The sequence below is a fragment of the Enoplosus armatus genome, chromosome 8 (assembly GCF_043641665.1).
Source record: "Enoplosus armatus isolate fEnoArm2 chromosome 8, fEnoArm2.hap1, whole genome shotgun sequence".
NCBI classification, from domain to species: domain Eukaryota; kingdom Metazoa; phylum Chordata; class Actinopteri; order Centrarchiformes; family Enoplosidae; genus Enoplosus; species Enoplosus armatus.
In genome coordinates, this window is record NC_092187.1 from 13,250,781 (window position 1) to 13,276,282 (window position 25,502).

Genomic DNA, 25,502 nt, shown 5'->3' on the forward strand with positions numbered 1-25,502 from the left:
AATTAATCATTGTTTCCCCGAAATCCGACCAGATTTTCGTGTGTAAACACTGAAACGTCCTGACACACACATGTTTGTTTGCGTGCTGTGTTTTAGTACGTTTGTTTCTTTCCGCTTTGCTTATGTAAGAGTGACACTGAGTTTATATGAAAACATACTTGAGCATGTGTGTGTGCCTGCATGTGTGCCTGCGTGCACATATGTGCTTATTAGTGAGTGTTTCAAGTGTTACCCAGTGCCTGTGGAGCTCTTTATTATTAGCATATGTATGTGTGTGTGTGTGTGTGTGTGTGTGTGTGTTAGTGTGTACACGCTTGCATGTGTTTGATGTGTATTCACCAGAGGAGTCACCAGTCCTTGACCTGTTTTTTTTTAATAACCAACATATGAACACTTGGAAAAGAGAAGCATTGTTTTCCACCGTTTTAACAGCAGAGGCTAATTCCTGTTGCGTGAGGTGTGTCTGAAACTCTGGTCTTAGTTTACATGGAAGTTTATTCGTTGTGTTCCCATAGTTAGCAGCGTGTCAGTGTAGATTATTTATTGATGCTGGCATATGCGCTAGGTTAACAGGTTCCACTTGTTACGGCCGTGTGTAACACCGTGTATTTAGTGCTGTGTGATTTGGATATCAGATGAAGATCAGGGACCTGATGTCAGAGCGTAGCTTTCCACAGTGCTTTGGTTTATGGTCCAGCAGTGACTGGTCAGTAGGTAAACCGCTGCAGCTGGACTGCCTTGGCTTTGCACCTGCTGTTCACCGCTTATATATCCCCTGGTGGCCCTGACATAAGCGTGAGGGACAGTTTGATTGAAGTGAATTGAAAAAACACCGGCATGATCGAGTGAGGGACGTCTGCTTGAAGGCCAGTGATATCTGCGTGTCGCCCCTCACTGTCATCTGGTCTATCAGTTTGACTCTGAGTCAGTGACATCTGGAGTGGAAGAAACGGAGCTCATCTCCGAGGCAGAGCAATATCACGGCGCCGTCCTCCTCCAGAGCACCACCCATGGGTCTTTTTTTTCGAGGACAGGCTGTCCATACAGACCAGCTTTACCTTCATGGTGTTCAGTCACAGCATTTTGCTCATCTTCAGTGACAGTTTGCAATCAGTTATTATTTGTGCTTGCTGTTAAATGCTCCAGATGGCTTTGTGTCATTACTCATGATACCTGTGCTTGTGATCATGAGTATGTCAGCTTTATTACCAAAAACATTCTCCCATTTTCGTTGTTGTAAATATTTACACATCAAGCAACAGACCAGCCTTAAAATTCTGTCAAGGCTCATATAATAAACATAAACAGCAATAATATACAGGTAAAATGCCCCTTATGGTCGGGGAAATATCTACTTTTGAACAAAAGCTCAAAAGATTTCACTTTTATTTTATTGAAATAGTGTGATTAGTGGTAGTTTTTGTCCCTTCAATTTAGACGTATCTGGTATGGATGACAAAGTTAAATGTCAAAAAATAATGAATAAATCAGGAGAAAAATTGATTATAATAACAACAATGAACAATTAATATTTCATTCGTTATAATCGTTTAAAAAAAGTCAAAAACTGTATCAAAGAGTATATTTTTTATGCGTTATGTGATGATACTTTTCAGGTGGGGCTAAATCTGAGAACCAGTGAAACAACAGTTGACCCATAAGAGCTTCTGTATTGCAAAATCTGCTAACAGTCCTTCTTTGTGAGATGACTTTGAGCTGTAAATCTGGGAGTTGTTGATACCTGTCTTTTTCTGGAATTTCTATAGCAATTAAGGCCAAGTGGTAGGGAGGGGTTAGACAGGTGGTTTTAGGGGAATCGAGGGGCTCTCCACTACCACACTATAATTAACTTGGAAACTATCTGCACACCATTTCCTATGTCTATTTTTGCAGGTGTGCCGCTCTGATTGTGAGGATTTACATTTTCAGCCTGCCTCCGAGCCCTCATTAAAAGATCTTTTGGCACAAAGTTAAACTTGTGTGAATGTGTGTTGTTTCACATGTTGTGCTTGCGTGTGTGTGCTTGGGCCTGCTCGTGTCTGAGTGTTGCTTTGACTCCCGAGGCTAAAAGCAGCGGTGGTGAAACCCATCCATTATGCATCTCTTTATACAGAGAAAGGATTGTTTTCTCTCCGAGCTGAGGAAGGGAAACACCTTCATGGCCGCCTGTGTGAATCCTCTCTCAGTAATCACAAAACGAGATGTGTTAGTAGCACGGACTTTACCTCTAGTAGAGTAGCCAGCACACTGTTGCCACTTTGAACTTTCTTCTCTTGCTTTATTTCCTGTCTCTCTGACTCTCTCAAACTTTCTTACCATCGTCTGTCTTTGCCATTTTCCTGTTGTGGTGTGTTTTCTTGTTTTGCTGGACCCACTGCTGGAGTCTCCATGTTGAGTACTCCAAAGAGCTCTACCACATCATGGAAACAGCGAGCTGTCAGGATGACTTCATCATGTCACAAAGTGTTTTATGTCTCGCTGCGAGTTCTCACTCTTTCCATGCTTCCCTCCACCACGGCGAGTCAACACAGCCTGTTTTGTGACGTTATGTTTTAAACAAAGAAAAGAAAGAGAGATTTTAGGAATTAATGTTTGATGATTTACAGACACACAACCAAGGATTGCATAATGACACTCCCCAGTGGCACTCATGAAAAACAATACCTCTTTAAGTGACAAATGATTACACAGAGGTGCTACTTTGCATTGTTGCTGTAAATGAATACGTGTTTGTGTGATGCCAAGAGTAGGCAGATGTCAAACAAGTTTGAGGCAAAGGAATGCAGGTCTGTTTGGAGACACTGGACCGTCTGTCACTAGGTGTCTTTCTCTCGGAGCCATTAGCCTGCCACTTGTTGAAAGACTGGGAGCCGTCAGCTTTGCATCAGATAATAGTGTTGAGGATAGTGTTTTCACAGCCAAAATACTGCTGACGCCAGCGACGGCATCAGATAACGCTCTCATGATCCTGTTTCAATATGAACATTTTCATTTGTCTGTGACAGCCCACAAACACTTGCTGATTGCTCTGCGTGGGCATGTTAAGCAGTGACGATGACGCTAAATATTCATTTTGCTCCAAGCAGTTGGAAAAGCCAGTCTGTCAACTCAGTTAGGACACATGGACTGTAAAATCCATTGTTTAACTGCTGTGGTAGTATGACTTCACCCATGACCCAAAACTTAAACATAACCGTCTCTGCTTCAAGTCGTTTCCTTTACAAAGTTACTGAACATAAATCACTTTATAATGTTGACAATTGGAGGACAGTGCCTGGAAGACATGCAGGTTTTCTGTCAAAAAATGAACAGGAGTGGGCAAGTCAGAGGTGGAAAAAGAGTGAGAGGACTCTGTGATTCTGCCAAGCTTTCCCCTGCCAGGAGTACATGGTACAGTTCATTTATCTCCAGGCTGTGAATTTACAATTCAATCCTTCCAGTAAAAAGGTTTTGACTTGCTGCTCTGCCTGGACTGATTGACACATATTTTTATTTTACCTCCCAGAAAATTTCAGAAAATTGCATATTGTGGCCTCCTGGGGAGTTCGGGAAACCCAAAGAAAACGTGTGAACTGAAAGTGTGGAGAGTCGCGGAAACTTCAAAGGCAAATATCCATAAAGACATACAATTATAACTCAATATAACATCACACACAGCAATGTACATTCTTTTGGTGTTTCCCTCACTCCGTCCTCCAGTTAACAAACCGGGAGCAGCCATGGCACCCAGAATCCTGCTCATATACGCCGAGTAATCACCTGTGGTTTCTTGTGCTGACTAAAAAAAAAAAAAAACACTGCCTTTCTTGGTTGTGTGGTGCACAACTTCCTGAGATGCCGTGATTTATTTGTTATGTTTGACTGCAGTTCTTATTGCCCGAGGGGCCTCACTCCGTCACAACGGTTAAGGCACAATTGTTGTTTTGCTCACAGAGGATTTGATACCCTTTGTATGACAGACATTCAATCTGTGGGAACTGCTCGCTCTCTCTCTCTCTCTCTCTCTCTCTCTCTCTCTCTCTCTCTCTCTCTCTCTCTCTCTCTCTCTCTCTCTCTCGATTCTCCGTTCTGCTCCGTCTTTTATGTTGAAATCCAAACTCTTCAGCAAACAAGGGAATCTCATTCTCTCGAAGCGTGCCTCGTCTTGTGGCGATGTCTCCAAATTGTCGGCTTGATTGATTTCATTTCATTTGCCACACAGCGTTTTGTCCCAGATAAAAATCAGTGGATTATCTCAAGTGTAACCAATGAGTCTGCTTTAACATGATGAACTACTGTGAGGTCTGACACTCCACTATTTACAGAAACAACCAAAGTAAATTTGAACCGCTACAGTGCACCTCTTAGGGAATGATGGAAAGTCCCAGCAGCAGCAGCAGCCGTGAACCCACCCATAGCTGGCCCTGGTGCTCCTCGCCTGCCTGGCCGCCTGCTGCCTCCTGTGTGCCCCCCAGGCTCAGGGGAAGTGGGGAGGCCCTCTATGCCCATTTGGCCCTGGCTAACAGGGGATGAGGTCACTCCAAATTCCCCTTATCCCCTTATAGCCCCAGACGGGCTGGCGAAGTGAGCCTACCACAGGACCCAACATAAAACATAAATGGCTCTGTAAAAAGCTGCTGGGCTGATGTGACTCATTAAAAAACACTGGCGCCAACTCTTTTATTAATTCATTATTGTGTTTGGGGAGAGTAAAGTTACTGGGTTCTATTTTAAAAGGCTGTCTCTCTCTCTCTCTCTGTACTCTTTAGTTCTTTCTGTCTGAGTTCCTTTGTGTCTTTCTCAGTTTATTTCTTTCTCAGTTTCTTAGTTTCTTTGTTTCTTACAGTGGCACTGCGGTTTATTGTGCTTAAACAGGATTCTCTGCTTGGGTTGGGTGGCTTGAAGCTCATTTAAATCTTAATTTCTGGATGAATATACTGTTGTTTCCTCCTGCGGGAATACAAGAGTCACATGCGTACAGTCCTACTCTCTACTATGATCCTTCTTTTTTCTCACACATCTTCCTTTTTTCTCTTCAGCCTTCTCTCTTCTCCCAGCACTCGCAGACAGATTGTGCTGCCTTTATGGGGCCTGGTTTGAGTTCATGAGGCAGATACCCAAACAGGCTAAATGCTGGCCAAGTACATACTCATAACACACACACACACACACACACACACACACAAACACACACATTATGAGCTTGTGCGTTGCTGGCAGTTTTGTTTTTCCAGTCTGTACCTCTTCTCCCATTAGGCCCTCTGTGAAATCTTTAGTGATGTTTTTGTGCGTTAGCCACACAGTGGAACCGCTGCACGGGGTCATGGTACAAGTTGTATAAGCAGTGGAGGGATGGAGATGGGGTGCGGGTGGGGGAGGCAGGGTAGAGGATTGGGTATAAGGACATGATTATAGAGAGGAGATGTGGGGTGGGTCAGGAAAGGGGGGGGGGGGTAAAAAATCAAAGGTAGTTTGGATAGACTGAAAAAGAGAACGAAAGAAAGCAAGAAATGCAGAGAGAAAGAAAAAGAAAGATGGCAGTATGGCTGTGTTGGCAGGATGGGGGTGGGTGCCTATCGGCGGCTGCTCCTTCCTGAAACGTGGCCACCCGAGCCTGCCTGGGCCCTGGAAGCACATGTGGAACAGTTTACTGTAATGGAACTCTAAATTAGTGGTGGTTTGAAGCTGCCTGCAGCAGTAGGGTGTAATTAACTGGCTCTGTTGAAAGAGAAAGAGCCAGAAAGAGAGGCAGGGAGGGAGCCAGAGCCCTGGAAAAGGCAAGGGGTGAGAGGTGTGTGTGTGTGTGTGTGTGTGTGTGTGTGTGTGTGTGTGTGTGTGTGTGTTAGTGGGTGCTCTCACACATGTGTAGAGTTTTTTTTCAAGTGCTTGATTGCATGTGTATGTCTTTCAGACTGAGTGGTGCATATGTGTGCGTCTTGGAAAGCTCTCCCTCTTTTTTTCCTGGGCACGGCGCCACCTCTTAGTGCCCCCCAGTGCCCAGACCCTGTCACTGTTCCTCTGTGTGTTTTCGCTCAGTTCAGCAGTTCACCGGTTCAGCCTTAGATCTTTTTTTTTTTCTCCCCACCCCCCCACACCCCCTCATTTCTTTGTTTATACCGAATTCATTACCAAGATTTTTTCCCTGTCTTTTCTCCCGGATTCACAAGCCACAGCAGTTCCAAATTCCTTGGCTCTGCTCTTTTTCAAAGCCACATTTAAAAAACAAGCTGATCACACCACCCACTCATGAAATCACGCTAGGGAAGCGAAAGGCAAAAAGAAAACATGAAAAAGAAAATGGGAGGCTTTACTGGGATTTTTTTTTCTTTTTCCTCTTGTATTAACAGTCAACAGTCGGGCATAACTGCAGCCTTGTCCACACTTGAGCCTGACTTGTCTGTGCCTACTGTGTGGAGTCAAAGTGACGAGCGGGCTGCGGGAGGTTAGAGCCAAAATGACTCTGTGGGATGGGAGCCTGACCTCAAGAGAAGATAGTTGGAAGTGACAGCAGCAGTTAGCAATCAGTGGATCTCATTTTCCCTACCCTCTACCCCCATCAACTCCCCACCCCCCCACCCCCCTTCTTCAGGCTCTGGACCCCGTGTCTGGGCCTCTGGTCCTGGGGGAAAGAGGCAGAGAGGCAGGCTGCTGTGCTAGGCTGGCAGCAGGAACAGAGGAGCTCTTTATAGTAGAGTTCTGGTGATTTAAATCATATGGCATAGCCTGGAATCGCTGTAGAAGTCTGGAAGCTCTTCAAAACTGCAGGAACAAGAGCTCTCTCTCTTTTTCTCTCTCTTTTTTTCCCCCTCCCGCTCTTCCCTGTTATAACTTTTTCCAAACTTCTTTCTTATTTTCTTTTCCTCTCGTCCAGTCCCAGTTTTTCTGGCTTTTCCTCTCACAGCTCACTCATTCTTTTTCTCTCACGTCTTTATCTGTTTTGGTTTCTCGCCGTCCTTCCTCACTTCCTCTTTCCTTCCCATTCTGTCATACCTGTTGGTATGAAGTTTGCACATCCTTCTTACATTAGAACTGTGGATAAACTATTCTCAGTCCCAGAGCGTAGATAGATCACGGCCTCAGAGTTGATGTGAGGTGAATGGTTTTTGTGGAATCCAGAGAGGATCTCAACACCAACCACTGATAGTATCATCATGTTCGCACCAATCAGAAACACTTACCCTCATGTTGTATGTGGTGAATTTATTAGTAGGAAATGACACATTTCTTTGCCTTCTCTTCCTCAGAAAAGTAAATTGGATGACTCTTCAAAAGTGGAGTCCAACGTTCCCTCAGTAAACAAGAGGCCCAGTCGTTGCACATCCTGAGACTCTTTGAAAAGGACACGGATTTCAACTTTTCCAGGAATTTCCAGGTCTTGTGAGAGCCATTGCTTTCACCCAGTGGCCTGCTGCGGACCCCTGGGTGTGCTCCGTCGCCATGGCTACCAACAGGGAACAGCAGGTGGGTCACATGACTGGCTTCCCACCTGCTGTCTACCCCTTCGCCTTCAACTCCATGAGAAGCCACTCCCCTTTCGACCTGCTGGCCAACAGCAGCTTGTTTGGGAGATTTGGTGCCGACCTGCCCAAAGAGATGGCCGCCCTCTGTAAGTCATTTTCATTACTGTGTGTGTGTGTGTGTGTATGTGTGTGTTTGACTTTTCCTCCCTCTCATGTATCATTTTCCATTTCAACTCTTAACTACATACATGGCCCATACCTTCACTTTAGTCAAGTCACATTAAACACTAAATTGCACTTCATTATGTGTAATTTTGTGGAAATGGAAAACTTTAGGGTCTGTTTGTGATATAGGACGAGCGGTATAAAAAAACATGAGGAAAAAGTCCACTTTCATCAATACAATGATTACTCTGCTCCTGTGGTTTCCTTATAGATGCTTGTAGATGATGTGGTTGTGACCACAAACTCTGGCTCTGGCTTCACTGGTGTGTGTGTGTGTGTGTGTGTGTGTGTGTGTGTGTGTGTGTGTGTGTGTCTCCATGTGTGTGCATCTGGACCTCTCACAGAGCTTTTGTGAGGCAGGCAACCCACAAGTCTGCAATTAGAGACAAAACAACATTCTTTCAGTGTGAGGTGATGAGTGCTCTGAGCATCAACAAATATTTGAAAATGAGCACAATTGCGATTGAAAGAGTTATCTGACTGTTTATTCAGAACGAGCATACCACACACCTTTTTTTTTTGAAGAGAGAAAGGTGAGCTGAAGGCAGGATTCAAACAACCAGACTTACCAGGACACCTCATTCCAGTAGTGTCAGACCTATAGTTTCAGACCTGACCACAGGGGGCACTGTTGTATGCTGAAGCTCTAAGATGAACTGATGTATGGAGCACAGAGCACAAAGAGGAGATTGTTGGCAATCCAGAGTGTTTTTCTGTCATGGAAAAACTAGCCAGGTTAAACACACGCGCTGCTTTGCTCATTGTTGAAAACACCTGCTAGTTTCAAAATGCAGTTTTTCGACGTCAGGATTGTAGGACAGGGAGTATCCTTGTATAATAATAATTTGCCACTGAGGATATCCGTGTGAGAGAAAAGAACGTAGAAGAAGAGAGAAAAGAAGGAGCACTTTCGTTGAGGTTAGGGCTTGAGGTAAAGGTAAGCAGGAGTTATTTGAAATCTTATCTGGGTGCAGTGCGAAAAGGGGCGGCAGGTGGTGGTGGGTGGTAGGTGGTGGAGGGGCTATAATGGGTGTGGGTGGCAACAGCTGAGTGCAGAGCCTGAGAGCCCCCCCGCCCCTGTGTGCGCAGTCCCCCTCTCTCCCCAACCACAGCATGCCTGAGCACCTCTCCAGCCTTTCAGCCGTCAATCACTACACCCCACCCCCACCCCCACCCCCACCCTTCCTCCTCACTGCTGCTGCTGCTGCCCACCTAATCCTCAAGGTATTTTCACAGAACCAGAGCAAGCAAGAGAGAGAGAGAGAGAGAGCACCTGGGGGTAATGTCATAGAGTGGTGGAATCCAAGAACACACCCTGTTAGGAAAACACACAGATACACACATGCAAACACACCACCAGAGACTCTCTTCCCACTCTCTCTCTCTCTGTCTCTCACATACACTCACAGAGCACTTCTTTCATCTAAAAACTAGAAACATACCCCTGACGCAGAATGAAATCCCACAGCACTGACAGATGGATTCTTTTTTGGTTTTTACACTGGCATGAGTTAAAACAAAAACAAGTATTAAAGCGCAAACAGACGCAGGCAACCACATGCACCGGGGCTTCATGCATGACTGCTTGTACTGACACATCCACTCTGGCGGTAGTATCGTTCGCGAGGGATAAGGACTGCCGTTATTCAGTTTAAGCTCTGTGTCAGAGCTTGAACAAGGCTGGGGTCAAAGATTAAGTCGGGATCATAGTGACAATTAGTGTTGACTCAGCTTTATGTGTGGAGATTGACTTTTTTTCAGTTCTACCTCTTTATTAGCTGAAATCAGCTGATACTGACAATAAATCGTTGTCAGTATTGGTCTAATATCATTGTGAATATGACAGTGTTTTTTACTCAATTAATTACCTTAAAATAGATATATCACGGGCTGTGACTAAGGACTTGTAATCTGTCTATATTTTTTGGGTTAATCTAGAAATCGTTTACTCAATAAAATGTCAAGAAATAGTGAAAAAGGCAAAATCCTAAAGCTCAAGTAATGTCCTTGTAGTTGTTTTGTTTGACTAACAGTCCAAAATATTCAGTCTGAAATTATTTAAACAGAGAAAAACTACTTATTTGCTTGATATATGACAATTAATCAGTTACAGTTTTGTTGTTCATTAATATTCTGTTGATTGAGTAATCAGTTAATCCACTAATTGTTTCAGAACTGTCTACAGCTTACTTGTGCTGACGCTCATATAAAAACACAGCTGAGTATCACTTTAGGCTTTGGCCAGTGGATGGAAAACTATCAGCTGTTAGTACTGGCATTAAAACATCCTTTTGGTGTATCCCTTGACAAGGAATGTTACAAGTCATTTTAATGACAGCAGTCTCATTCCCCGCTCTCTTAAATGTTAGCGGGGAAGACAAAAGGCCTTGGTTTGGACATTCCCCAGGCCCTGTTTTTCTTCTCCTTCTGCTTCTTCTCCAGGAGTTGGCTTAACAGGCCTACTCATTGTTGTCAGGGCTGTCTGTAGGCCAGACTGAGAAAATACCTTCCACATAAAGGGAGTAGCACGGCAGATATTTCTGTGTTTGTGTGTGCAGTAAATAGCCGCGCATTCTGCAGCTTCAGAGCTCCGTGCGTAATAGTTGTTAGAAAAGGTAGCCCGGGTGACACCTACCTTTGTTGGGTGTGCATGCTATGCCGACAGGACGGAGCACCTCCCACGGTGGCGCTCTGTTTTGGCACCAGGGTGTCTTTGGAAATACCTGTTTTGCACAAAGGTGGCAAGAGACAGGAGAGGGGAGGGACGGGGTAGGTGGACTGTGTTTGCACATGCAGAGATAGTAGGCTTTTCTTCATTCTTAATGCATACATGGAGGAAGTGGACCTGGAAAACCTTAGCGCTTCACTTCAATGTGCAAGTCATGTGTGAATGAGGTTCACTGACCATGTGGGCGTTCTGCAAGACTCCCATCCTTACCACCCATATCTTTATAAACGCGCAAAGGCGTTTGTTCATCCATGAGAGGGTCTGACAGCGGTCTGTGCTATGTGTAGCGCAGGCCGTTATCAGTTGATCCCTGTCATTATGGGAGCCCTTCAAACAAACAGTTGGAAGCCCATTAAGGCCACTTACTATGTGATAACATCGCCACTGAGCCCTGAAACACCTCTCTAAGCTTTCACCAATCAGGGCCGGAGCCCTGGCCCCAAAGCCAGCCACAGGGATGTTTTGAAAAGCTAGTAGGTCATTTCCTTCAGCCCACATGGCTCGGACCAAAACCTGAAGTCCTTTTGCTGGGCTCGGACTTTCCATTCAGACCATAATTTGTAGCTTTATGTTGAGTGATGTATACAGAAAACTCATTCAAGGCTCAGCTGTGAGTGCTTTCAACTGAAATTAAAGCATTGCATTAATAGACGGGAATGAATAGCGTGTTGAAAGTTGTGTAGAAGTGGCCTCAGAGTCTGCTCAGTTGTGCCTCCGGTGGAGACAAGGTGAATCGCTGTGCTGTTTATGTAAAGAATGTGCTGGGCATGGATTTATATGCCTCTCTCAAATGCATGCACACACACATATGCATAGTTATTAGTGTACTGGCTGCTGAGCATATATGCATGCATCCATGTGTAACCATTAAGTCACGCAGGCTTGTGAAAAGGACCAAAATGTTCCAGCAGAAAATAATATCCTCATGCAGAGTGACATAATTAAAAACACTCATTGCATTCTTAAACACACACACACACAAGGAGGTCATGTTGGCTTAGGGAGCTCGGGGAGTTGCGTAAAGGAGCCATTTTGGTGGGAAATGTGGTATGAGAGGGAATGTAAAAGCCAACCTTTTTAAATGGAGGAGAGGGACAGCAGGGAAGGATGTCGACTAGCAGAGTGAAGCCTTCTCCGCTGGATGCGAGGCAGAGCACAAACAGCACATTCTGCCGCTTTATTTATTTTCATAAGGGTTGAAGTGCTGGGTTTCAGCCCAGCCTTGATGGAGGTAGGAAGGTACGTGGCTGGCTGTGAAGGTTCTGATTTGTCTGGGTGTGTGTGTGTGTGTGTGTGTGTGTGCGTGCTCATGTGGGTATGCTGTATATTTGAGTGAAGGGAGGGAGACGGAAGAGAAAGTGAGCTGTGTATGGATATGAAAATGATGAGCTCAGCCCTGCTACCCCTCACTTCCTCGCAGGCACAAGCTTCCCTACAGACACAAAAACACCCATATTTTTTCTTTTCTTCTCCTACTGTGTGCCCTTCACAAACTGTGATGTCACCTCTGTTTTAAAACTCTCGGAGAGACCTGAGTGTTCAATTTTTTGTTTGCTTTTGAGAGCAAAGCCCATCCATCTCTGAACTCTGTCAATCTTGGTGTCATTTAATGATCTGATTTATTGGAGGGGCAGAAAAAATGGCCTGAGCATGGGGTGAAAACATCACAAATGAGGATTTCAAAGAATTTCGGAAAAACTTAAGGAATGAGAGACTGAGAGAGACATTTGAGCTCAATAGTAGCGTTTTAGGATTGTGGGCAGCATGTGCAATCCATGGTTGATAATTGAGTGCATTAGAAATGTGATCATTCCATATGGATCACAATCATTTAAAAGACTTAAATAGAGCAGTGAAAGGGATTTGTATGAGGTGTATTTTGATACATATCAATACTATCATCCCTGATCTCTGATTTTGCATGACCACCTACCGATATTGTACCATAGTATCTGACAGGAGAATAGGAGTAATCTCTGTCCAGCAACAGCAGTTCTCAGATCATGTTAAAGATAGTACTGCATCAGATTATGAAGTGCCCAGTTATTAAATCTAAATCCATGTTTGCAGTATTTGGTTTTGACCCCGGTGTTCACCGCTATGAGTGTCAAAACGTAATCAGAAAAAAGCCCCATCATAGAGCCATCTGCTCGCTGGCATCTCTGCTCCCATGACCGTGATCTACATAGCAAATTAGCAATGCTAGGACGGGACCATTTGTGTGTGCTGTGTGTGTGATGACAGCATGTGTAGCGCTGTTTGGCTGCGTCCTTGATATATCAGTGAGACTGGAGCCTCCTTTGCTTTAATAAACAGCTCTGCATCGTCTGACATCCCCGCTTTCATCTCCCTAGGCGACCACTAGCCTCGAGATCACAGCTCTCCGAGGCGCTCGACTCCTTTTTGGAAATCGATTCCCCTCACATTGCTCTTTGTGTTTTTCAACCAGTGCTGGGCGTGATTCAATAGATGAGAGAGGAAAATGGACAGGAAGGCCTGCTTTGTTTTTCCAGTCAATTTAAGCACCTCACTGAAGGAGTTTTTTGTGAAACCGAGTGGAATATCTGCTCCTCCGATGATATCCACCTAAACCCTGTCGGCTTATGCACTCTTGAGTTCCCTTGCTCTTTTCTTGCTCCTCTTTTTCTCTTTCTTCTCAGCCTTCACCTTGGATTTCCTCTCGTTATCCCTCTGTGCAAGTTGAAGCCAATTTGCCCTAAGTGCTGGAAACTTTGCGTGTGTTTGTGTATGAAGTGTGTGTGTGTGTGTGTGTGTGTGTGCTTGCGTGTGCCTGCATGCCTGCGTGTGTGGAAAGTCAGCAAAGATTGCTGTTAAGGGAGAGGCCACAGAGTGTACTACAGCTCTGACATGATGACATGATGACAGATGAAGATAAAGAGGCTACTATTAAAAATGGGAGGGGTCTGTTTTCAGATGGGCCTTTGTGGGCACGTGCAAGATGAAGAGCGTGCAATGGCGAGAAAGGGATGGGCCGTCAGAAGGCGTGGGAGGGCACACAGGCGCAGGGCGGGCCTATGAGAACAAGACGGGGGGGATCATATTTTTGGCCACACAACTAAAAGATCTTTCTTTTTTTTCCCACAAAACACGGGTAGCAAAAATGTCATGACAGTGCAGATAGAGGGGGAGCAAAAGACGGAGAGCAAAAAAGACATTTCTGAAAGATGGCCAAGACTGATAGCACTCTGAAAAGTAGCTCTGTTGGGCCTGTGGTGGGACAAGCATGTGAACAACATGGCTGCCGCCGCTGAGAAACGGGCTCTGCCATAAGTCATGCGTCCACTTTGCCCACGTCCTTCCTCAGTGACACATCAGGTGTCTTCCAGAGATATATTGTGAGAGAGTGAGGTAGATGAGTGGATAAGATTACACGTCTTGTCAGAGCTTAACATGTGTTAAACCTGCGGCTGGTGGAGCAGTTGATGGATGTGATGAGTAAGAACGCTAGGATTGCGCTCTGTTTTCGCTGACCAACACAACAACACATCGTCACTTAAATACGATGTCGCTTTTTTTAATGAGTTCAAAAAAATAAACAAGACAAAAAGTGTTTTTGTTCTGTTGTTAGCTCCTTCATTATGCTACTTTATTTGTAAAAAATGTCCTGTATAGGATCTCTGTGTGTCTTTCTAAGTGTGTGTATGTGTGTTTCTGAGTAACCTGAATCTGGCTGTAGTGGGAGGGCGCTCTGAACTGGTGTTCAGTGTCTCTATCATCACCGGCAATCTGTTTCAGCACGTCCACACACACTGCACACATGCTCAAATCAGCAATGGAAAAGCTCCACATTCCTTTCAAAATCGCCATGCTGCGTTTAGCGCGTAGGCATTTAAAAACAAGCTTTCTTTATTGCCTCACACACCACTGCGTTGTTGACTGCTTGGCTGGAACCTGAATGACTGTATACAGAGGAAGTGCCAACAATGTGTTGTATATGTCTTATCTGCAATCGGCATCAGAGTGTCAGACGGTAGTAAAGCCTGATTTTTCTGGGCTCCTGCCCACGTGGAGCTATAAGCAGACTGGGTCCAGCTGACTGAGCATCTACTGTCTACTGTATAGATAAAGACATGAAACATCATAGATATGAACTTTAATCGCAAAAGAAACATTTAAATATTTTTTAATACATGTGAAAGTCTGGTCTAATCAGTGCAATTAAACATGATTGAAAGCAGCAGTCACACCAAATGGCCCGTCAGTTGGCAGCCACTGAAAATGAAACATTTCCAAAACCAGAAACAAAAGCAGAGAACTTCAACTAAAACAAATCACGCAGTCAGGGAAAAAATGGCCATAGGGAACTTGATGAAATGGGGAGAGTATTTGCAGAAACGGGGGGTGGGGGGGTGGGGGGGGAATTAAGGAGAGAGATGGAGAGACTTGTGAGCCAGAGAGTGAGGGAGAGAAGGAGGGAGGGCAGGATAAGTTTGGGGGGAAAGTTAGTGGCCCAGTGGGGGTTTCTTCTAGAGTTCAACCTCTCTGGCTGGGGAAGGAAGGGGGGGAGGGAGGGGAAGGAGGGGAGGCAGGGACCGGCCTGGGTCAGCAGCAGTATGGAGTATGTGTAGATTAGATGTCTAAACTCACTCCGCAAAAACCCTCTGAAGCGCTGGAAGACTCACAGCTCCCAGTCCTGTGCGCCAATAAGTGGAGAGCCTGGGTTTAGTGGTCTGAATTATAGTCTCAAGCACAGTAAAACGAAATGTCAAAACCAGGAGAGAGTCGGATAGGGTTCATAAATCTCCAAAAACAAAAGAGTTTCAAGTGTGAGCGTGTGATATTATAAATCGATTGCGTTGTAGCTCGCCGGTCCAGAGAGCAGCGCTGGCAAACAACGCTGATGTTACATGGAACATTTAAACACTAGGGGATTAGCCAGTTCTTAGTTTCCACGATGCTGTATGAAACTAGCAGCTTAAAAAAAAAGAAAAGACAGGAAGGAGACGAAAGACGAGTGTGAGAAGAATTCTTGTGGATCACAAAAATGTGACTCAGAGCAGTGATGATTTAATCTGAAATGAATCCAGATCAAGACTTTTTTTCCATTATTGTGAAAATGGGTGGAGAGGCAGAAAAAGAAAAAAAAAGAGTCATTTTTAACAACATACTGTTAGGAGGGGCATCTTTGATAGATAACAGTTTGTTATCTGGCCTCACTGTTCTATTCTTGTTGTCATAAAGCTTCCTCTTTATGACCTGACAGCTGTATGAAGAAACACATAAAAACTACTGATGTTGTTTACCGTTTGATGCAACAAAAGAGCTGTTAAATGTGTGTGTCTGTGAGTTGAGTAGAGCCTGTGTGTATGCGAGGAGTATCGGCCCACATGTGTGTGTATGACTGCGAGAGTGTGCCAGCTTATGAAAATAAACAAGACGTCTCAACTGAAGGAAAAGCTTTTAGGTCAATTAACATTTTAATCGAAATCATTCAAAATAGCCGAAACGTGAAAGCATGGTTTCTTTCATGAGACAGGAAAAAGAGTGAAGTGTTAGACAGAGAAGGAGGGAGGGAGGGAGGGAGGGAGGGAAGGAGGAGGGAGGGCACTGTGTGTTTATGGAGAGCGTAGCCAGCAGCACAGATTGACAGGAAATGTTGTCTTTTTTGCCTGCTGGGCTGTACCACTTGTACCGGTCTGACAGGGGGGAGATGAATGTGTGGGGCACACAGACTAAAGCCATTCTATTATCATATATCTCCCATTCTATCAGGCTGTTTGCTTTAGCCCAGCCAGAGTCTATCCGTATGCTGAGCAACAGTTAGGACCAGTGACAGGCTTTTTTTTATTGACCGCAGACCGCCTATTGATTTCCTTTGATTTACTGTCACTGCGAGGGCACTGCTATGTTTTAAATTGAATTGTTTTAGCGGTACATTGAACAGCCAGTGTCAAAGTAGGCTAAATGTGAAGGGTTGAACTTTGTGAGTGGTGTGTGTGAGTCTCCATGATGGATTCAGGTGGCTTTTGATACAGTAAAATTCATTACTTGCTCAGCCACGTCACATCTGCATCCTTGCGTCTCTTATTTCTTCGCAGTGATTGCTCAGAGATAAATCACAAACAAGGTCAAGTGAACCTGTGAGAAGTGTGTCCAGCACATGGTGTGTTTGTATATTGGGGGATATTTGTCTGTGTAAATGCGCTGCGGGGTTTGAGCAAGGCAGCCCTCATTCATCACTGTTAAAGCACTTCCAGAGGGAGAGACTGCCCATCCTCTGTTCCCTCAAACAGACAGAGAGGAGGGAGGGATTTACCCTGGCATCTGGTTTCTGGGTTCAACCACAGCACAATGTTCTTTCTCTCTTTCTCTCTCTCTCTCTCTGTCTCTCTCTCACACACACACACACACACACATACTCACCCGGCCAGTGGCTGGACTTTAATATGGTTATGATTAGAGACGGGGGCTCAGGGAAGGGAGGGGAAGGGGCTCATATTTACTGCAGGGGAATTGGGGGAGGTGCGATGTAAAGACAGACAGAGACCAGATCTGAATGGGACACGAGGGGAGGGGGCTGTGTTTGTTTGCATTCTGGGCAGAAATATGAAACACAAAAGCTGCACGGACAAAAAAAGCAACAGAAGAATGGGAATAGAGTTTTGTCCTCTAACCAGATCAGTTCTTCCTCCGGTGCAGGCTCTGCTGGCCGGCCCCCTTTCCCTCCCGTCTCCCCCTCCTCCTCCTGGGTCCCTCTCTCTATCCCTCCCTCTCTGGCATTCTCTCTCTCCCTCTCTCTCTCTCTCCACCCCCTCTCAGAGCGTCATGCCGAGGCAGTTGGTTCGCTCCGCCGTGTCTGGGGCTCAGCGAGAGCTGTGAGAGGCTGTTATTTAGGTCTGTTACAGCAGACAGGGAGCAGCTCACCCAAGGGCAGGGGGAGAGGATAGAGTCAGAGTCACGCTCAGCTCAGCTCAGCCCAGCCAGGCAGGAACCAGATCTGCATTCCAGCTGAGAGGGGAAGAGGGAAACTCCAGCATCGGCAGGAAAAGACAGCAAAGAAAGAGAGAGTGTGACAGCGAGAGATAAAGTGAAGGGAGGGAAGGGAAGGTAGCAGATCCAGCTAGCTGTTGCTGCTGTTTGTTGTGGTCACTGCTTCGGTGAGTGACGTGAGCGGTGGAAGCAGGGCAGGACGCAGGCAGGACTGAGGGCTCGTAGTGATTTTTGCTGAGGGCGGGGGGGTGCCATGTTCGACTGTATGGAGGCTCTGGGAATGGGCCCCCGTCAGCTCTATGATGTCACCAGCCGCGGTGCGTGCATGCTGCGGAAGGCGAGCCCCTTCTTTGCGGGGCTGGACCCCTTCGCTTGGACGGGCAGTGCCAGCGTTCAGTGTAAGTGACATCCTGTTTGGATTTCTTGTATGACACGATCATGTCTCTCTCTCTCTCTCTCTCTCTCTCTCTCTCTCTCTCTCTCTCTCTCATTGCTGGCTTGCTTACCCCTCAGGGCTCGGCCAAGGGGGCTGCTGTCAGGGGCTACAGAACAGCACAGGAAAGGACTGGGACAGACAGCCCCCCCCCCCCCCCCCCCCCACAGCCCACAGCCAGTTTGAGCTGCTCAGCCATCTGAAAGAAACTCGCTGCTATGATATGATATGCGCTGTGTGTGCCTCTGTGTGTGTGTGTGTCCATGTTTGAGTTGTGAGTTTGAGCCCACGGAGTCAAGTTTCAGTGACAATGTGAGCCACCTGAGGTTTGACCTTGCCAGGTGCTGTAAACTAAAAACAAAACTATGAGTATGCACAGATGAAAGAAAGAGGAAAGAGTTGGTGAGTGACAGGAAGAAAAAACACTGACGCTTTAGATACCCGTGCATCTTCCATTCATAGTGTGGATTTAACACTAAGAAATGTGGTTTCTGATGTATTTCTCATGAAATGTTATTGACGAATGCAGCCTGTTTTAATATTACAGATGTTAAAAGTTGTGTGTAGCCCGATAGGTCGGAGGTTTGTTTACGCTCCTGGATACTAGATGGATAATGATATTCCTCTCGAGCCAAACAGCCATGAATTAATCAGTTGATTAATTATTTAATGGAGAAATGGATGAATACATTAGAAATGTGCAATGCATACACAGTTTTAAAAAAGGCGGAGGGATATCAGACTCTCATTTTTCCTCTCCCTCCTTTCGCCTCTGACTTCAGACAAGGCTCTGGCTCTAACAACAGGCCTGTCTCTGGACAGACAAAACTGAGGTCCATTTCCATACGCTTCCAGGGGGCCGCTACTGCTGTGAGAGAGAGCGTGTGAGAGTGGAAAAGGAGTGGGGGTGTATATGCATGGTATGGTGGAAGAAGTGTGGAGGGAGCCAAGCCAGATATGACAGTGGAAAAACAATCAAGGATACAAGAAGAGACAGAGCAGTGGGATAAACAGCTCAATGGTGTTCTTGTGTTTGGGAGGCTTTTTGAATTTGGTTCTGAAATTTCTTAGTATTTTTCTGTTTGTTCATCCTCCTGCTTTTTGTTCCCTTTTTGCTGCCTCTCGGGGGGGAGTCATCTGTCTTCATTAATCGTGAAGACACCAGCATTTCAGTGGCTGTCATGCACACTGGCTGAACTTTAATGAAGACAGATGCCCTGTCAGTGGAGGCCGAGGCCAGGGGGGAATCCAGCCAGCCCAGCCTGCTCTGCTTAGCTAGGGGAGCCCTGATGATAACAAGATGAGATTTGTTTATTTAATCAATCAGGCCTCTGTGGCCTCCCCCTTTTAACCCATTCACACACATGCACACATTTAAAAATTAGGCCTCCAGATTCCAGAGGTACATTTTTCTTTTGGGTCTTTGTTCCAGAAAATCAAAGAGATAAAAAGTCCGGAGAAGCTGCCTCGAGGGTAAGTGAGCCGAGTCTAGCAGAGCAGAGCAAAGTGGAGGCTGGTGTGGTGTACTGTTTCAAGCCCTCTGTGCCCAATAACCTTTGTAAACAAGGCCGCCCTATCTGCACACGAGGAGCCATAATGCCTCTCTTTACTGAAGCAGTTGCCCCTCATTGTCCTCATCAATGAGGCTGATGAATTGATGTTTGAGTCTGATATCTCATTAAGCCAGCCCAGCTGCACAACAGAGGGACCTGTCTGGCCCCTAATGCCACACACACAAGCACGCACTCACCACACCAAAATAACCACCGGGTTTGTAAAGAGAGTCACCTGGCCCTGGCATGATACTCACCAATTAATTACTGAGGTCAAACTGTGGTTTTTTTCTCTGTTTGTGAAAAGAATTCAACGGTGTGGAAAAATGACAATTTGCAAGGTGAATTCAATCATAAAAACACATTATTAGAAATCTTAAAATTGTCAGTATTTCTTTGAGAACCTCTAGAAAATACAGTAAAAACAGTTTGTCCCCCTAAATCTTTCACAAAATGAGCACATCCTATTGTCTTGGCAGTAAATCTCCTGCGGTGATAAGTGTCACTGTTGTTGGCCGTTAGCCCGGGACGGTCAGAGGACTTAAAAGTGTGTGGTCAGTTTTCCTGTTTTTTTGTTCACCAGTGGGAGACCTCAATGTCAGAGGTTAGTCAGAGGCTACGGCCTGGCCAATGTCAGATCTACACCATGTGTGGCGGCCTTGTCAGCTCACTGAAAAGGAGACCCTTTCAACCAACTTGGCTTGTGTGATGCTCTTAAGTGCCTTCTACCACGGGGCTGGTACTACATCTGAGCTGCCCTGCGCGTAAAGGATAATGGACACTGATTTAGTCATACGTCAATGAGAACTGAATTAGTCAACTGCCAGGGAAGCCATTTGAGAGAGCCTATGCAGACCAATCCCCTCTCTGTCAATGTTCATTTGCTTAGAGGAATGAGGCAATTACGCTTAGCAGTTCTCCAGGGTCAGAAGAAGGGGAAGTGTGTTTTTCTCACCAAAACACACTCGTGGCTCGATCTTTTTGAACACTGTTTGGATATTAATCCTGATGCTTGGAAGCGATACATACAATCCATCACCATGTGTGCAATCACACACACAGGCACACACGCCTCTTTGTTTTCCCTTAATGTGCTGTTCAAATGTGAATTGAGGAGCTAATTGAAATGGGGGTATATCTCGGCAGCAATGGCAGAGAAATAAGAGCTTCCTGTGACCGCTGGCACATTCTGGCCCCCGATCATTTTCTCCCTGATGGAAGTCCGCAGTTATTTCATTATAATTACAAAAGATTCAATTAAAAGATTAGAATGCCTGAGGGGGCAGGACTGGGAATAGATAGTGGCATCTTGGTTAGGGGGTGGTGTGTGTGTTGGAGAAAGAACAAGGAGACTTATAGTACCATGGTTGCACTTCTAATGAGGACTTGTCAGTGCTGTTATATATACATAAACCTTGTTGATCCTTTCAAGATAATGTCAAATGAATGTGCTGAAGTTAAAAGGCTTAAGTAGTCAGCTGCTCCAAGGTCACTGAGTCGTAATTGATATGCCCGATGAAAAAACCCTTCACTTGTCTCTGAAAACAGTTATGCCAATGCAACTAGATTAGCTGTTTTGAAGTAGAAAATCAGTGCAAAGTGAAATGTACAAAACACTCTAGCATGAGAGTAACCTTTTTTTGTTCTGTAATTCCAAACTGCAATCAAAAAAGCACTTAATTTTAGAGTGCAGCTAGTAGATGGAGAGACCCTAATTGGCTAAGCTGCTTCCTGGGGAAAGGTGCAATAATATGTATGCATAACTGTAGGTATTTGTATGTACTGTATGTATATATGCACAGGTGTATATGTAGTATGTATGTGTATATACTGTATGTATGTCTTTGTAGCTGCGCTGCAAAAACCTTTTTATTGTATTCATACTTGTACTATAAATGTAATCCGACTATAAAACTACAAAATAAATTCTGATTTCAGCAAATTCTAACCATATAATAGATATATATGAATACTTAGTGTGTTATATTACATTACAACATGGAAAATATGTTTATAGCATGAAGCCATTTTCAGTATAAGGACTACTTGTGCTGCAGTATCACACCACCTTGCTAACAGATCTGTCTCAGCCCTGCAGTAATAGCCGAGCCCATTAATAGGCATTGCCACCTATAAATAAACAGATTCAATCCCTGCAGTTGCTTAAAGATTTTTCCACAAGCCCCCTTTTCAAGTGTGGTTTTGTGTATGCATAAATATGAGCGTGTCAGCCCGTGCTTGCGTGTGTGGAGTCTGTATGTGAACTCCTATATGTCAGTGTATGTAGTGTTTATGTGCCTGTTTGGCTGGTGTTGGGCACCCAGACTGCTGTGTCAAATCCAGAGACAGACAATGTGCCAGGCTGGATTCCACAGGCCTGTGTTGGAATCCAGCTCTGCTCTAATAGCAGTTTATAGCCGCTCAACAGCGTCAGTCACACCACTGTAAATAAAACTCATCAACCACCCTGTGGAGGCTGAATCTGTCACCTCAGACTGTCTGTTTGTCTTTTCCTTGTCCGTGTTAGTGCCATTTTGTAGCAGTATTTCACAAGAGTGCTTATGCTGAAACATTACGAGGACTCCCTTTCAGCTGAAAATTTGTGGAGCACAACATGACAGAACAGGCTGTTATGAGGCAACTTGGCCAACAGTTTGCCCCTTTGTATCAGCAGAGTATAAAGTGTGGACTTTCGTAAGTTCTTTCACAATAGTTTGCTGGCCACAGAGTTATTGTGGCTGCCCACCCTAACACCCATGTCTGGCTGCTGCTATTGTAGCTGTTTACTGAGAACAGCTCTTTGCCTGCCAGGCACATTTTCCCTTGTACAAAGGCGTGGGCAATTGGCAGGCAATGTGTGTACGTGTGTGCACCTTGGCGGGTGTGTGTGTGCGAGCTGTACTCATGCATGCACCTGTGAGAGTTTATTTCACTGGTGAGCACGCAATGTACTGTTGCGCTTGTGTGTTTGTGTATGGTGTATATAGGAGTATGTGTATGTCAGCTCGGAGCCGTGTGTGAAGAGAGCAGTTCTGTTACCACCGTGTTATTGACTGACGGCCTGGCTCCAGCGTTGCTAGGGGCTCACTGTTATGAGAAGCGAAGGAGCTTGGACAGCCAAGCTGGGACTAGAAAACCCAGACGACTGTCCTCCCTCTGTGTATGTGTGAATGGGCTGTGTTTACGCAGCCGACAATGTTTGGCAGGGAGCGGTGGGCGGCTGGTGTAGTACAGCTATTATCTGGACTCAGGGGTGGAGAGTGATGGAAGAGGAGTTGGCCAAAGGAGGGGGGGGGGCTGGCGTTGTTTTCACTTGGACATTAGTCAAATCCTGCAACTGTGTGTATGTGCTACTGCCATGACCACTTGTATAAACTTGAATTCGTCAATTTGTTTGTGTGTATATTTTGCCTGTGTGGTCACTGTCGGGGAACAGGTGTGTGTAAGCTGACGTGCCTGTAATCGTGTGCTTACCCGACAATTTTGGACATTTTACTGGGAGAACATGAATGTTAATGGGACATTTCACAGATGCCTCTCTGTGCATCTGTGTGTGTGTGTTAATGTGTGCACTCACTCACTCACTATGTTTACACGCGCACATGAAACCAGGTTATTGGGAGAAATCAAGTTAAGGCAGGAAACAGGAGAATGTGGTCACATCTTGAAAACTTTACATACAGCTGGTCAGTAATCAGATTTCTCTTCAACCTCAGCTCAAGTCATATTTTTGAACCAAGACTCTCGGACCACACAGTTTTTCCTTTTACTGTGCACAAATGTACAAATAGTCTACTGTACAGCTGTGGAAACTGACTTATTTATTTTAATGTCTGTTTTCTGATTTAGACATATTTTGCCTTTCTTTATTTTGGATGCAAGGATGCACAGTTTCAGTAATGATCCTTCCTTTCATCCCACTGTGAAATCCCCGGTATAAACCTGGTTAAGTGTAAATATGGCTACAACAAAATCAGGTTTCTCATGTAGAAATGTGTCTATTTAAATCTGTTTTTTCGTAATCTCTCTTACAAAGAAATCATGTTACTACAGAAAACCGACAATTTCCAGGTTACTGAAGTGCATGTAAACACACTCACTGTTTCACTGGGCCCCTGCAGCAGATGCATTGCTCTGACACAAGAAGTGCATTATCACTTACACACATGACACACACTCACGAGCATGGACACACAGGAAAAGAAGCATGTGCTCTTCAGTGGCTCCAAACTAGAAGAGAATATGTCCATGTCTTCACTATAGCGTGACCTGTGATTGAATGAACTTGAATGGCTGTAGTCATCCTGTCAGTAGGCCTGGATTTATCAGCTCCCGCTCCACTGTTTGAGCACCTCACATTTGCCAGAAAACACTGAAAGAAACCAGACAGACAGACAGACAGACAGCCAGTTAGACAGGAAGCGATCCAGCAAAGGAGTTAGGGGCTGCTTGGGATGATTTATGCCTGGTTCAGGAATGCGTGAGTTCAGGGTACACTGCTGTTGTGGAAACTGACTGAATGGGCAGTGCTTGCTCTCTCAGTGACATGTTCGTAATCTCTGAATGGTAATAGTTGAAATGTCAAAATCTGACGTTATTGCCCCATATTGATCTCACATGGAACTTCCCACACCCCGCGAGGCAGACAGAGAAGGAAATGAATCACTGTGAGGCCCCAATCTGAATTTCTTGTCAGTGCTCTGACAGCATCCGCCAAGACACAGAGTTGGGCAACCTGTTGGCGGTTGGTTGCCAAGCAAAAGTGAAAAACTCTGATATGCATCATTGCTCCGCTGAACCACTCAAAGCAAAGTTTCACAGAGTTACTTCTACATCTGATATGACTCCCGAGTGTTTGTGCCAGTTTAAGGGGACTTTGTGCCAGTGTTTCAAAAATCTCAGACATCAGGAAGCCACAGTCATTTTATGGCCGCTCTCACGCTGTTCGTCTGTCTATCTTACTCTCAGTCTCTGTCTTTTTGCTTTTGTCTCTCTTAAAGTGCTGCCTTTCAAGCCTTTCCAAGTGAGTAGCTATAGCTGTAAATGCAAATCCGTAGTAAAATCAGAAGAGACATCATTAGATTGATAGCTATGTCGTGATTTTGTAAAACAGTTGAGCTGCAGCCTATGTAAGGCCTATGAGAAAATCAAGAGGAAACGCTTAGTGTAGTGTGTGCAGACGCTTGGGCACGGACATTTACATGTTGAGTAGGAATGAACTGTGTGCTACTACTTGTGGGTGTGCTTGTTCCCTCCAATAAGAGGTTTGCGTTTACACGCTTTGGTCTGCGGTGCTTCCCCAATGAGCTGGAGTGAATACTACTGTTGTTGTTTACGTTATCCTCCTTTCCCCTCACTTCCTCTGACAGAGCGAGGCTGCAGCCACGGCTGGGCTACTTCTACTTTTGTAGGTTTCTATTGTTGTGGGGAGGAAGCAATAGCAATTGAACGAGCACTAGCGGCCTTGCCAGAGACAGACAGGTGAGAGCCAGGGCTGCAGATGGTGAGAGGAAGTCTGGGAGGCCGAGGAACAACCTGAGGATCAAAGACTCAGGGTTTGCCTCGACGACTCTCCTCTGCTCTCTTCTCTCCTCACCTCGCCTGTCTGCCGGCCTCCGCTCTCTGCCGGCTTCCTCGCCTGCCTGTGAGTTGTCCTGTCTTCTTGACATGATCAATGGCCCAGGCCTGCGCCGGATTGCCAGGTTTGGGTTCACTCTCCAGTCACCGGAGGAGAGCTGTGTTCCTTGCTGTCTTCTGGTGGGCAGATGAAGAGTCAGCTGGAGCTCACCACAGGGATGAGGGGGCACATTTTTTCCACAGATCTGCACTTGACTGTCTGCTTTTTCCTGCACTAGCCATAAAAGGCCACTGACTAAAATCCTCTCATTGAAAGTGCGTTTCCTTTAATTCCCACTCTCTTTTTAATACCTCCTTCCTCAGGTTTTGTACAAGGACATTTGAAGGAAACTTTTTTTGCTGGGCTCATGCGGGACAGGCGGCTTGGTGGGCAAATTTGTTCGTTTGAAGCCAACTCCTGTGTTTCTTGACAGGGTTGTGTGGTGCAGGAAAAGGGGGGGGGCTCGCTGCCAAATGTTGGCTTGGTCGACTCCATCAAGAAAATATCAAAAGGCCCTTTATGAGGTGCTGTAAAGAAGAAAGGGTGTTTTGAGAGC

At 45.4% G+C, this 25,502-nt stretch overlaps 1 protein-coding gene across 2 annotated transcripts in view; it reads left to right on the forward strand.

Moving 5' to 3' along the window:
* The window catches only part of rarga (retinoic acid receptor gamma a), a 42,603-nt gene that overhangs the window by 5,770 nt on the left and 11,331 nt on the right, over positions 1-25,502 (forward strand). Inside the window, exon 2 of one of the 2 annotated variants that reach the window (XM_070909689.1) lies at positions 7,224-7,585. In XM_070909689.1, coding sequence (XP_070765790.1) covers positions 7,417-7,585 — 169 coding nt within the window. In that variant the 5' untranslated portion in view covers positions 7,224-7,416. Of the gene's footprint in view, positions 1-7,223; positions 7,586-17,262; positions 17,742-25,502 lie in introns of those variants that run through there. The other variant, XM_070909690.1, reaches the window with a different exon arrangement.